Source organism: Asterias rubens, chromosome 10 (assembly GCF_902459465.1).
Source record: "Asterias rubens chromosome 10, eAstRub1.3, whole genome shotgun sequence".
NCBI lineage: Eukaryota > Metazoa > Echinodermata > Asteroidea > Forcipulatida > Asteriidae > Asterias > Asterias rubens.
In genome coordinates, this window is record NC_047071.1 from 628,298 (window position 1) to 642,587 (window position 14,290).

The window sequence follows — 14,290 nt, forward strand, 5'->3', positions numbered from 1 at the left end:
TTTTCACAGGTTAGTTGTATTGTATATATATCTAAATTGATGAAGGATTAAAGCAATCAAAAGGTTCCAAAAACAAAGTTATACTTTGACTTAAATTATGCGGTAACAATTTTACCAGTTGTTCCCATTGGTGTTTTTCAGTGACATAGCCCGCAGGACAAGTCAGTATGAATGAAAGTCTACCGGCTTTTTACTGGACCTGCTGAAATCTGAAGGACCTCTATCTTTCAACATGGTCTTTTTGGTTTGAAATGTGAACTGGATTTTATTGCAATGTAACTTTGGGAAGCAATAAATAAGCCAGCGACACAACTTGGACAGAATTATGACTGTCTTCAGATCCATGATGGCATTGAGTCGAGGGAGTATAACCCCAGTAACTGCACAAAATAATGCAGGAAGGTTCTGCATGGATCCCCAGTAAGCCAACAAGTTTGGTAGGCAGGGGGAGGGGTGTTGGTCCGGTGGAAACCTCAGTAAGCCAACAAGTTTGGTAGGCGGGGGGAGGGGTGTGGTCTGTTGGAAACCTCAGTAAGCCAACAAGTTTGGTAGGCAGGGGGAGGGGTGTTGGTCTGTAGGAAACCTCAGTAAGCCAAGTTTGGTAGGCAGGGGGAGGGGTGTTGGTCTGTAGGAAACCTCAGTAAGCCAAGTTTGGTAGGCAGGGGGAGGGGTGTTGGTCTGTAGGAAACCTCAGTAAGCCAAGTTTGGTAGGCGGGGGGAGGGGTGTGGTCTGTTGGAAACATCAGTAAGCCAACAAGTTTGGTAGGCGGGGGAGGGGTGTGGTCTGTTGGAAACCTCAGTAAGCCAACAAGTTTGGTAGGCAGGGGGAGGGGTGTGGTCTGTTGGAAACCTCAGTAAGCCAACAAGTTTGATAGCCAGCCAGGAGGGATGCACTTACCCCATGAGCAGTATCCATGAGCCGTACCAGCATCGTTTGGTTGTCTATCACATCTTCTTTGGAGTATGTGTCCTCTGAACAAAAAGATAACAAATGAATGAAAGTTATTCCAATACAAGCCTCATTTTAAAAGACTGGCAACACAACACAAAACTGTTTTACAATCCGCAGGTTTTTAAGATCACCTTGAGAGTACGCAGTTGCAGATACCAGTAAGAGATTATACATATTTTTATGTTGATTTCAATGATGCCATTAATCACATAATAATATGTTATAAAATCAAATTGACAGATTTGACATAAAATTGATACAAAAGTAAACTTTAAATGGCAATAATTAGGCCCAGGGTGAAGCAACAGCTTTTGTTCCAGCTTACTATGGATGAACAGACAGACAAACAAAATATAAGGCATCATAAACAGACAGCACAAACATTATTGGTAACATTGGTAACATTTTTTTGGTAAGCATTATTGTTTTGTGTTTTTGAAAGTCCCCCCCCACCTTATTTTCAGGTGAGTGGGGAAAGATGCTAAAAATTCACAGGAGAAGCAACCTCTTTAAATGACTCACTTTTTATTGTCCTCTGAAGGACGATGAATACATAAAAAGAGAATAAACCAGAGTTGTTTACACAAATAACCACCACTGAATTGTTTTTTACAATCTACTGATTTCCCAAACAGAAAATTGCTGGGCGATTCATACTGCCTGGGCATATAATGTTGTAGCTGTGATTTACTACTTGGTCTGGCCATAGACAATGGGAAACTAGTTACTTGGAAAACAATAGTGACATAAATCACAAATTGGACACTTTAAATCCCTTATGATGGGTAAAAATTCCTAGAATCACAGATGAAAGAAACCCTAAATGTGTTACTACATCTAGGCCCTTCGTATTATAACTTGGGGGGGGGTCTGATCTTCTTATATCACTGATTTTAACAGTAAACCAATTTTATTTATATAGGGCTTGAAGCCTTATTCATTGGTCTACTTCTTAATAAATTTTCCTTCAAACGATCTTTTCCAGAAAGAAATTGTTCACAGAACTCTTTACCATTTGGACCCTGGCTTTTTCATAATTGTAATTTAAACAGCATTACATTAGTTTTGAAAGTGTCCTTATTCAATTTATTGCTAAATCATTTGTATAAATTGTATTCATTTTGTTAAAAAGAAATAGGCCTAGATTTCAACTGGCTTGCTAAAAACTGCATTGGGCAATGCCCTTTTTAAACTCAAATTACCAATACAATTACAATACTTTCTAACCCTTTGCTCAAACACCTGAGAAACCATGACAGCGCCCTCTGCTGTTAATATGAATTTTCTAATCCAAACTTTACAGTCCGAATCGTCATGGTTGCCATGGCGTCCATTGATGATTGATTGACATTAAATGGCTCAGCGTTATCCCGAATTGTAGACATTTCCCACATATCTAAGGTTTAAGGTTTAATATCATCCCCACGGTATGTCTTATCAGCGAAACTGAAGAAGTGGCCAACGGAATTCATGGTCGGTGAAAGAAACCAGAAACTGCGTCCTGATAAAGTTTCCCGCGTAAACTAAAGGGAAGATCCAGCCATGTGCAGTGCAATACATACAATTTTACACCAACTAAAATGCTACTGTACAATATTGATTTGGTGCGATTAACAAACATCTTGACTAACATTTCTGCTGAAACAACAACCCTCTTTGAGAACATAAAGTCTGAATGAATAATGTCACAGACTCTACTGCAAACCTGCAAACCTGCACTTTCACGTAGACTGAACCGTAGACTGAACCGTATTGCTACCAACTTTTTGTTCGACTAAAAGAACGCCAATGTCGACAATAATTTTACCGATTAATTCTCGACAAGTCTCAGAAAAACAAAATAAATTGGAAGACTGCAAAAACTTACAAGAATGTCTCTGTCCAATCCCTTTAAACTGCATTAACAAAGCAGGGCTTTGATCGAAGGAATTAGGCATGCAGTGGGAGCCAGTAGACTAAATAAGATGTGTTGATATCATTGGAATTTAAGTGCACGAACACTACGCCCTGCCAGGCAGGCCAGATAAGAACATTGTACGGGGCAACCAACTCGACTTTTCTCGACCACACTTCAACGATAAGTGGCAATTGCTACGGAGTGTTATCAAAACAACAGTGTAACCAAAGTATACGAAATGATGCCAACAATTGGGACTGGTGGTATGGGAGTTGTTGAATTACGACTGGAAGCATGCCAAAAGGGTTGATCACACAAGATCGTCCAATAGCTACTGTCTCAAAGACTTATAAGAATTAATTAAAGCAACAAACTCACCATTAAGGACCGAGGCAATACAACAAAACAACATTTAACAAACTAAAGCTTGCAGGCACAACCAAATATGCTCAGTAGTGTTAGTTTGATTGAAACGAACAAATGTATGGTTCATTGTTGCTTATGAAAACGAGCATAACTTTCAGCATAGGTCCACGGTCGTTGCAACTTGTCATAGCAAGACAAAGTTAAACCACCAGATATTTTGAACTTTCGCTCATACAGAATTTTAAAAGTGAAAAGAAGAACAAAATTGAAGAATTGTTAAGTTTTTTTTTTGTAATTTTCAAAGACCAGTATTCTCAATATTGGTGTATATCTCGAAATATTATTATGCATACAACAAAGAGTGAACATTTTGGCTCAATTGGTCATCGAAGTTGCAAAAAAAAAACAATGAAATAAAAAATACCCGTGTTGCACATTGTGATGTGTGCTTTTAAATGCCTGAAAAAGACTTCAGCAGCTCTTCATTGCTCATTACCAAGTAAGTTTTTAATGCTGACAACTATTTTGAGTAATAACCAAAAGTGCCTTTAACGAATACCTGCTGAAAAGTTAGAAGGACAAACTTCTATGCATTTTTAACCGCAGACGAACTGTCTGCAACTTTGCTGTTAAAAATTAATACCATACATGACTATTATTTCATCTGTCAGCTTGTCCCAGCAATGATTAAAAACACCGGGCTTTCAACTGCGGTGGTGTTACGCTTTCTAGTTGGGTCATAGTCTATCTGTACACACCAGGGAATCGTCTCGTATGTGGTTTATTTCAAACTTCACGGCTGCTGACAACCCGAAGCTACAAAAAGGGCTACATGGAAATTAAAAACTAACAAGACCCCACTATAGTTACCTTGGTATCTTTTGAATGGAAACAGTTTTCTTTAAGATTTAGGAGTGCTTAAAGGGGCTGTAGTGTATACCTTTGGGTTTTTTAACAGTTTAATTATTTTCAGTTGAATTATTTTAACCCTATACAGGCCTAACTATCGATATAAAGCCTAACAATAAAAATAAGTTGATTTTTTTTCAAAAGGTTGATGCGTTCCCACACAGGAAGATTAGTCTTGCCCCAAAACCAGTCAAAGGGGGCGCGCTTTATTTAGCGAACTGAACGAAGTACACTATCCATATCGAGTAATATCGTCTTGGGGCAAGACTATAGGCACTGGTAAGCGCAACATACATATACATGTAAAAATAGTCGTTTCACCGCACTTATTTTAAGCATTATTATAATTCTTTAAAACATAATGAGTCATCTAACGATGAGCTGGTTGAGCGGTCAGTTGATTTAAAACCTGCCATATCTCATAAGATATACCCTTCAGACACTACACACAAAAACTCGAGTAACACATTTCGTCTTACCGCGAGCTATAGCGTTTCACACAGCGTAGGTTGATTGTAAACAGCCCGGGGCATGCGCCGCTCAGCGAAATGAACATGGAAATTAAAACGTCATTTCTAATTTTATAATCGGGAATAAATTGAAACCAGGCACGCGGCTTCAAAATAAGAATGAACGGGAATAAATCGACGCAGATAGAAACTTATTTTTTTGCACTTCGATCAGTACAATTTGACAGAACAATGAACGAACTGCAAAATGAATCGAATTCATGAAGTTGCAAGAAAAGAATGAAATTAAACACACGTGTTTACACAAATGTGTGTGCTTTAATTCAGATGCCTACAAAAATACTTAAGGCCTGAAGTCTTTTAATATTGCAGTTAGAAATTACTTCTTTCTCAACAAACTAGGTTACTTCAGAGGGAGTCGTGTATCACAATGTTGTTTACTACCAACAGCTCTCCATTCCTCGTTACCAAGTATATCAGATTTTATGCTAACAATTATTTTGAGTAATATAGTGTCCAGTGCCTTTAAGGGCACGCAAGGCCCGGATCGTTGTCACGGTCGGCACCTGTCACGGCTAACAAACCCGCACCTCGTTTTGGCATTTTTTTATTCAAATTAAATTTTGCTTCCACACCCTCGAGGGTTTCATTAGAACTAAATTGACTGGAAATTATACGATAATTCAGTTACTTTTATTTAAAGGTGTAATCAACCCCAGACGCAGTTCAGACATACTCTTTCTGAGGAGCACGTAATCCTGATGTTGGCAGGCAGAAAATGTTTGCTCAACAAGCTTTCTTGCTCCGCTTATTAAAATATTAATATGGCAGAATTTAATAAAGTATCTTAATTTACGTCAAGGATGACGAATATTATTCTTGCTCTTCACTTATACACCGTTGTGAGATACGCCCAGTGTACTGTTCTTTTCCAGTCTTGTGGGCACTCAAACAGTCATACTACACGGGTGGGGTTCGAACCCGCCACCCAAGCCATTCTATAGGTCAGCTATATTTTATATATGGACGAGATGGATAGAGCTGATCAGTGGCAATGCAAAAGTATTCTTCTTGTTCTTCGCTGTGAGATGCGCCCTGTGTACTATTCTTTTCAAGTCATGTGGATTGTAAACTGTTATACTACCCGGGTGGGATTCGAACCTCAGTCTATACAGGCCAGCTGTATTTCATGTATGGACGAGATGGAGAGAGCTGATCAGTGGCAATGCAAAAGTGGACCATTAGGGGGGGGGGATAGATATGCTGCGGTCATCACGCTGCCGACACACCAGCTCTTTGCTAACGAGAACAGGGGTCGTCTTATCTTGAGGGACGAGTTACTCGTCCTTACTCCTTACTCCTTTACTCGTCCTAACGAGTAACACCTGCTCGTTTTTGCAAAGTGCAGAGCCCCCGCCCACCTTCCCTTCATTCAAAAACCCTGCCCCACTCTTGCCTCCCTCAATAAGATCTTTTTAAAAAAATCACATCAATTTCCCCCAAAGTTGTCCTTGCCGCCGTCGCCCCACCCCCGTGGAAATATCTGATTACAACATGTATGATTTGAAGATAGAGATACAACGGTTTCTTCCTTATTTAAAAATAGCAAGACACCACAATCAGATGATTGCATTGCGTTTAATTTCAAAACGAATCAATATAAAAATCATGGTGGGGGTACAATCAGGTATGTAGAGGTTTTACTGATGATAGATAACAAGAACCCATTCACAATGACAATGCATTCTTTAACCAAGGTGAGTCTTAAACCGTGTTTAAACATAGACCTTGGTGTTGAGATTATCCTGATCATGGCATACTCAGCAATTGTTGATTTTCACTCCATTGAGTTTACATCATTTGGATGAAGAACTCCACTGAAAGGGGGAACATTCCTCCTAAACGAGGCTACTGTCTAAAGTTAATCCAAACCCTTTATAGGATCATGGGTGTATCATTCATAAGGTCAACTAAAGACGCCAACTTCCTTTCAGCAAGTAAACACGATGGTGTCATCGATTATACTTCTGATTGTATTATACAATTGGAACATTTTGAAGTCACGGGAAAATAGTGAGCAAACCCCCATTTACAATGTTTATACCGAGTTTTGGTTTAGCGAGAACCAAACCAAACGTTCTACTCACTTTCTCAAACACTATTAAGCAACAGTATTTCAAGGGGAGTTTTCCCGTCTTAACCATCTTCCAACAACATCCAACTTTAAACTTTTGGTTTCCCCTTTAATACAGCCTACATTGTGCGCACCCCTTTAATTATTGCAAACAATTGATTGTAATTGCTTCTCACCACCGCAGAGTTAAAAGGACGAAAAGTGGCTATCTGCTTATCTGATATCAGAAAAGCTAAAAGTAAGACTGAATGTCGTTTTTCAATGAATTTTTCAACTTTTCTACTTTTTCTGCTATACCTGAAAACGCATTTTCAATTTTTCTGCTTTCAGAAAAGCATATTTTGCTTATTCCTCTTTATGGTGGCGGACGAAAGAGGCCACCTGCCTTTTCGCTATCAGAATAGAATAAATTCAAGAAAATTGAACGATTTTGACTATTTCATTTTCTCCTTTTCTGCCAACCTAAAAGTAGATTTTACTCTGCTGCCCGAAAATTAGCCACCTGCTTTTCTCTTTTGAGAAAAGCAGACGAAATTGATCGAACGTTTTGACAACTGCGTCCCATACACGGAGAATGTTCATGTGCACTGTGTTCTATCATTGATACAGTAGGCCTACACTAGTTAATCGTCATGTTTGTGCATGATGCCGATGTGGCGGGCTCAGATGTCCGGGGTACTCAGAGATCCGGATTACCAAATACGGTAGTATTACGTCATGCAACGCCTACGCACATCACAGCAAGCGAAAGTAGTCGATTTTAGTGCCGTGCTTAGTCGACTGACTGTCTCGTAGCTGTCATGGCGGCGTCCACAAGTAAATCGTGCGGTGAACGAGTGGAACGTCTGCGACAGTATTGCGAAAAAAGTGAATCACATAATAAAGTATTTGAGGAGCGGGAGTTACGAAGAAGGTTCATCTGAAAGCCAGAAGAGGGTTTTGGGTTGCCAGGCGAAAAAGCACTCGTGGATAACAAAAGAGGTCTCGAAGATTTATTCGCGGCGGTAGGGAGGTACAGCAGAGCACCGGAGACACACGCCCGCAACGACAGCATGCTACATCATACCGGAAAGCTTGGCACGCCCAAGTTTCTGATCTAGCACCATTCTTTTAAGGGAAAAAAAACTCGTTAAACCGTGAAAAGAACACCAGAAATAGTCGGTTAGATACAGACGATATATTTAGAAGAATGCCACACGCGTTGTAATAACAGGTAGGTTCGAAAAGAACCAAAGTGAACCGACCGTGCGTTAATAAGCCATCTTGACTCCCATTCTAAATTGTGCTGCCTTTTGGAGGACACGGCGCTCGGAAAGCGCCGACGATATTCAAAGGGAATGGCCGGCGCAAAGGCGCGAATTTGACAAACAACAGAGGATGAAACAATTAGCCAGATTTGTTTGGAGCTCGAAGACCCCATGGCTTACGTTTGATTTTTGTTGTTTGGGTTGTGTTTGTTTGATTGTTTGTAGGGGGGGGGGGTCATCGCATACGAATAGGTCTTCTTCGCACTTCGAAAGATTTATAAACAATGTATGACTCCGAATTTACAGAAAATGGTTTCATGAAAATTCAATGCATTGAAACTCCTGCTTGAAACGGAACCACTTGAGGGTGTTCTACAAGTAAGTCCATTCTAACGGAGGAATAAGTTAACCTTCACAACAGTGAAACCTTCTCTGTATACCTATTATATATCCTACAACACACCGGAACTGTTTCTATGTAGGCCTACTTCTCCTTTGAAACTTTCGCGCGGCAAAAGTACCGTAGGAATAGCAAGCAGCAGCAGTGCCAGACTTGTAAATCGGGGTAGGGCGGGGGGGGGGGGGGTATGGTGTTTGGGGCAAGCTCAAATAGAGGTACGCAGTGCAAACGGAGTGTCAGACTGCTTACTTTTTGGGGGAATCTCAAATTTAACGAGACAAACATTGGTTTCTAATTTATTTTGTACTGTTGAAAGAAGCATTTCAAGACTGATATCTAAACACTGCAAACAACAACTTTAACAAACACCAGGATTATTCTTGAGCTTGTGGTAAAAACAACGTCGGCAATAACTGGGGGATACGGGCGTGAATGTAGGGTGGGGGGGGGGGGGCACATCGGGGAGGCCAAACTATGTTAGGGGTACTTTCATTCCTAGCACAGCTGTGTCGCCTCTATTCTTTTCTGTGGGTCAAGTTTGGGTATAGCGTACTGACTCATCATGCATATTCTTCATCGAATTGGCTCTAAACCAGTATTGATTTTTTTTTTTGAGAAATTGGCCGTTCAGAACCGTCAGAATGGGAACAATTGCTTTAACTTGTTGGCCTAGGGCGACATGAAGATCTTTTTCTTGCTGGATGACCTCATTAAGGTGCTACTCAATCCTTATGTAATTTAGTACCAAGGTTCCCTTGCACTTAACATGTTTAGTCTCTAGACATTGTACCTTCACCGTACGGCGAAGAAAGCCATGCGAGTCCATCACACAATGCCCAATTGTGGCCATAAGTGTTAAATATAGTATGGTCCCTCCTGTTGTGTTATTAAAGACGATGGACACTATTGGTAATTGTCAAAGACCAGTCTTCCTGGTGCGAAATAATAACGGGGGAAAAACACACCCTTGACATACGAAGTTGTTTGCTTTCAGATGCTAGATTTCGAGACCTCAAATTCTAAATCTGCGGTCTCGAAATCAAATTCATGGAAAATTACTTCTCTCTCTACTTCTTTTTACGATGCGTTTGACGAGCAGTTTTTCGTATACCATGGTCTCTTCATGACTTGCTTTCCCATAGCAATATGTCAGTTTGCTCTATAGTAGTGTTATATATGTCACTGTGGTCTGATAAATCCCCTAGCAGTCAGTGAATGCCCTTTTTATTAAGACATTTTCATTAGTGAATTTGCTCTTTATCTTTTAACAAATCAAATTGAATCTAAGTTGTACTCGTCCATAATAAGGTTGTGCAATTCTTTTTAGGTACTTGCTCAAATGTTTCTCACAACGTAAGGTTGATCTGATGTCGTTAAAAAGCATAGAGTTAGTCTGGTTCCGATGTGGTGAAACAATACACAGAGTCTTTAGACTTGTGAACAAGTCATTCAATGTTTGTCGCGGTGATATTTTGAGGAGTCAAGATAATCAAGAGTGATACACTCAGCTCTCCGCGATCGAAGACTGTTCTCGCGAGATCAGCAGTCTCTCGAGATCCTCGCAAGTGTCGCGAGAATCGCGGAGAGAGTAGGAATAACGCTATCATCAGCTGGACAAACATTAAACGACTTGTCCACAAGTCTAATCCCTAACATAATAATCACGCAGGCAGTTCTTCAATATGTTGACCTTAATTTGACCCTACAAGTACAACTTACAGGTTTGCGTCTCCATGTGTACTCAAGTATTATTATGATATCCTTGTCAGCAAAATGATGATCCTAAGAAACAATTTCATATTTACGATTTTGACCCTTTGGACTCTATTGAAATGTATTCTAAATATATATATACCCATGGAGCTAGTTTATTTCTCCATGATATACCCTTTACTACCGTATGATATCGTGTCATTTGGGATACCATAAGTCATCGCAATACAACAGCTGTCGTATCGGCCTTAACTCTCTCCCTAATCGAAAACATATGGCGGGATGGAAAATACTTCAACAAATTATTGGGAGATCTGCAATCCGAACACTGAGTGAAGATGCCCGTTCTTGAACTTAACCTAGCAGGGAATCGATATTTGCTTAGCACAAAGTATCTTGCGTAGTGATTTGGCAAAGTCATTTTACTTGTTCCAAACGAATTTAAAAGTTATTTTCTGCTGATAGATAAAGGTCTGTTTTTGACCTGAACTGAACCTTGAGATTTTAGTTTTAAATATCTATTTATGGATTCGAGAAAGTATAAATCAACTTTAATTTAAGGTAAACATCCGCCAAGCGCCAATGAAAGTTGAAGTTAAAGAGAAACTATTGCATTGCGTGCATTGTCCGTGTCATAATGTTCATAGTTTCTAAAACAACTTCATCTGTCATGCATCACTATCAATGTAAACTAATTTTGAATGGTTAAAAGCTGTTTCTGCAATACTTTTTTTGTGCAAATATAGTCAGTTTTATAGTGCTTACGGTAAGCCTCATGAAATCGGGCCTTGATCAGCAGAGAGTGGGTTTTGAGTCCCCAGTCTTGACACTATTGTGACCAAGACACTTGAATAGAACCATTATTGCTTTGTCCTTCGTATGTTCCGTGTGTTATGTTACCAACCGTTGCTTTATGGTTACTGGTTCCTATTCTGGTTACGGCAAGGGGTTTGCTCTGGTGTTTCTGGCATGTCGGCTGCAGAAATATTGAACAGCACCGCTTTGCAAAAACCCTTAGCTATGTATCCTTACTTAAAAATAATGACCCCCTGCTCCTTCACCAAAGAGTCAGTCACACACGCCCACCTATTCTTCCAAGTTCCTCAGACTCAGACACCATCAATCTTGGCTGACAGGAATGCATTTACAACCGTTTACCCTAGTGTAGTGTGGTCATGGTCACATGGTCACATGGTCACATGGTCACATCAACCGGACCATAGACTTGTTGACAAGTCGTTAATGGTTTGTCGCGGTGAGATAGTCGAGTCGTAGTTTCCGCTATCGAATACTGCTCTCGCGACATCACTGCTCTCGCACGAAGCTGCTGGCTGCCGACTATTAAAACAAGACCGTAAAGTACACATGAGAGCAGTAGTCTCGCGGGGCAAGCAGTCTCGCGAGAATATCGCCAATCTCGCGGGAATTGCGGAGAGAGTCGGAATAATCGCGCGGAGAGTTGGAGAGAACCAGAACGCTATCGCCGCGATTTAAGTTTAACGACTTGTCCACAAGTCTAACCAGAACACTACCAGGTTGCGTGACTAGCCTCTGTTGTGTCTTGTTTACACTTTCTACCGTAATGTGCCCGTGCGATTTGGGGAATGTACCCGATTACACCTACGCATTTACACCCCAGGCACAGTCTCTTGTGTTCGTGTTTCTCAAACTTATTACTTACGGAGATTAGCTGAATCAAATATGATTTTGTTGGCGTAGAAACTGTTTAGTAAGTCGAGGGTTTATTTGGGAGGCTCTCAAAAGAAAATATTGTTGAAAGTTTTGAAGTGTAATGCTGACGGTGATTATACACTGATCGTGCTGGTTTATGGTCTTGACCCGCACATAAACGAAATTGCCAATAAATAGTCGAAATTGGGGTTAATTTGTTTCGACATTTATCTTCCTTTTTCGGGGTGGGAGTGGTGGGATGAACAAGAACCGCGTCTTTGTATAGGGATGGTAGGCCTAAAGCAATATTTGTCCAATGAATCCCGTGGGAATTTTTACCAATACTGACGTGATCTGTGACACCAAAATGTGTTTGGCATCCATGGTTAAAACAAAAACAGAGAGTATAGTCTGTGAATGACTTTCCTTTTCTGTTCTGAAGCTGTGAAGTCTGCATTGAAAGACACGTATGTTTTTCTAGTTTCAAGGGTCACATTGCCTTCAGTCCCTACTCTATTGCCTCTTATTTCCCTTTTGAGAGCTATTCATGCATAAAATCACCTACCAGTGACCAAGAAACGCCTCTATATTATGTAGAGAAGGATGTGTGGCATCATACTAGATGACTGTCCTTAACGTAAAAGCATTGTAGTTCTTAAGTTGTGAAGACAGCACTGAAAATCACATGCATGATGTTCCTCTAGTTTAAAGTGCCACATTGCCTTCAAACCTATCAAAATTGTTTTGCTATGTAATTACTCCCTATCCCATTAGAGAGCTGTCCAGGCATGAAATCACCAATCAGTAAACAACAAACACCTCTTTAGCTGTAGTGAAGGATAGGCCTAAAGCAATATTTGTGCACTGAATCTCGTGGGAATTTCTACGTTTAATAACGCGATCTGTGACAATGCGTTTGATGGTCACATCACCGGAGTTGAATTACTTTCCTCAACGTAAAAGTTCTGTGAAGTCTGCATAGAAAAACACGTGTGTTCTACTAGTGCCACACTGCCTTCAAATCTCTCAACACTTTACTGCTTGTAATTGCTCCATATAACATCCTTTTTTTGAAAGCTGTCCATGCACAAAATCACCTACTGTGAACAAGAAACACCTCTTTATATAGTGAAGGATATGCCTACAACAGTATTTGGGCACTGAATCTCTTGGGAATTTCTACAAATAATGACGTGATCTTTGAGATCACGTGTTTTTGGCATCCATGATCGCATCAATAACCCAAAGTGCGGGCTGTGAGACGCAAAAAAACACATTCTCAAAGATCTATCCTTGTGGAGCAGGCTTTTGTTCTTTTCTTTGTTCCTGCACTTAACAGTTTCCCCTTAGACTTTTTTTGTAGACACAATTCCTAGTCGAGCACCCTGCAGGTCTTTACAAATTCCTAGTGGAGACCCTTTTCCATTTCGTTGTTTTGTCCTTGGGGTGTACTCCATGAGGTGTCGTGCCAATGGGAGACTTTTGGGACGCTTGGTGGCAGCAGACTTACCATGTAAAGTTCATTGTTCTTGGTCCTGTGCGCATGCTTAGAACTACGTAAACAATGGAAATTTACCTGGTAAGTCTGCTGCCACCTAGCGTTCCAAAGTCTCCCATTGCAGTTCTGAAGTTGTGAAGACTGCATTGAAAAACAAGTGCATTTTTTTTTTACCTTCAAATCTCTCAAAGTTGTAGTGGTTGGAAGCGTCCCTATCCTTTCCGAAAGTTGTTCTTGCACAGAAACATCTACCGGAGTGTTTTGTATAAATTCGTGAAAAGAGATTTAAACACAAGTTTCTTTCTTGTAATACAACGTGTGGAACGGGGATCACCTCGGGAGTCGTAGTTTTAACCGTAGCACTCGAAGCAGTCAATATTTGTATAAAAGAGTCCCATCAGGACTAGTCATAAGTAAGGACTATTTAGTGAAATCGACCCTGGATCTGTGGCTCTTTCGTAAACTTGATGTAACAGGTTATGTTTTTAGAGCCTCAACTCTCACGCCCGCCCCCAACGTTCTCGTGGTCGTTACAACCATCCGGAAGGACGAAACACTCAAACATAACACTTGTCACCACGGTTCTGCATCCTTTTGCCATCATTGAGATTCATTTATTAGATGGTGCTAATGGTTTTAAACGCTCTAGATGGAAAGCCCGCACTTACATCTTAGACATGATCAATATCTTTAAACCATCCTGCATCCTTTCATCTGACAGTGAAGATAATCGAAAATCTCATAGTACTTGAGCGACAAATTGTTCTCTGATGCTGAACAACGCCTAAAGGAAAACCAGCTACTTTTCCACACTAGAATTTTACAAACCATTCAATCTGTCAACAACAAACAATTCACTCAAAACACACCTTTCTTTCTTTCAGCAGCAAATAACTCTCTCAAAACACATCTAATGTTTGAAATGTTGAATTTGCACCGGGGATGAAGAATATTAATTTTCTTGGTTTTTACCCATATACACCGATGTTTGTTAGCACTGTATACTCCGTACTTGACCGAATTATGTGAACTC

The 14,290-nt window shown here is 40.3% G+C and overlaps 1 protein-coding gene across 1 annotated transcript in view; it reads right to left on the bottom strand.

Moving 5' to 3' along the window:
• LOC117296176 (ras-like protein family member 12) overlaps positions 1-14,290 on the bottom strand; it is a 29,846-nt gene that overhangs the window by 3,052 nt on the left and 12,504 nt on the right. The window contains exon 3 of the mRNA XM_033779062.1: positions 899-972. Coding sequence (XP_033634953.1) covers positions 899-972 — 74 coding nt within the window. The remainder of the gene's footprint in view (positions 1-898; positions 973-14,290) is intronic.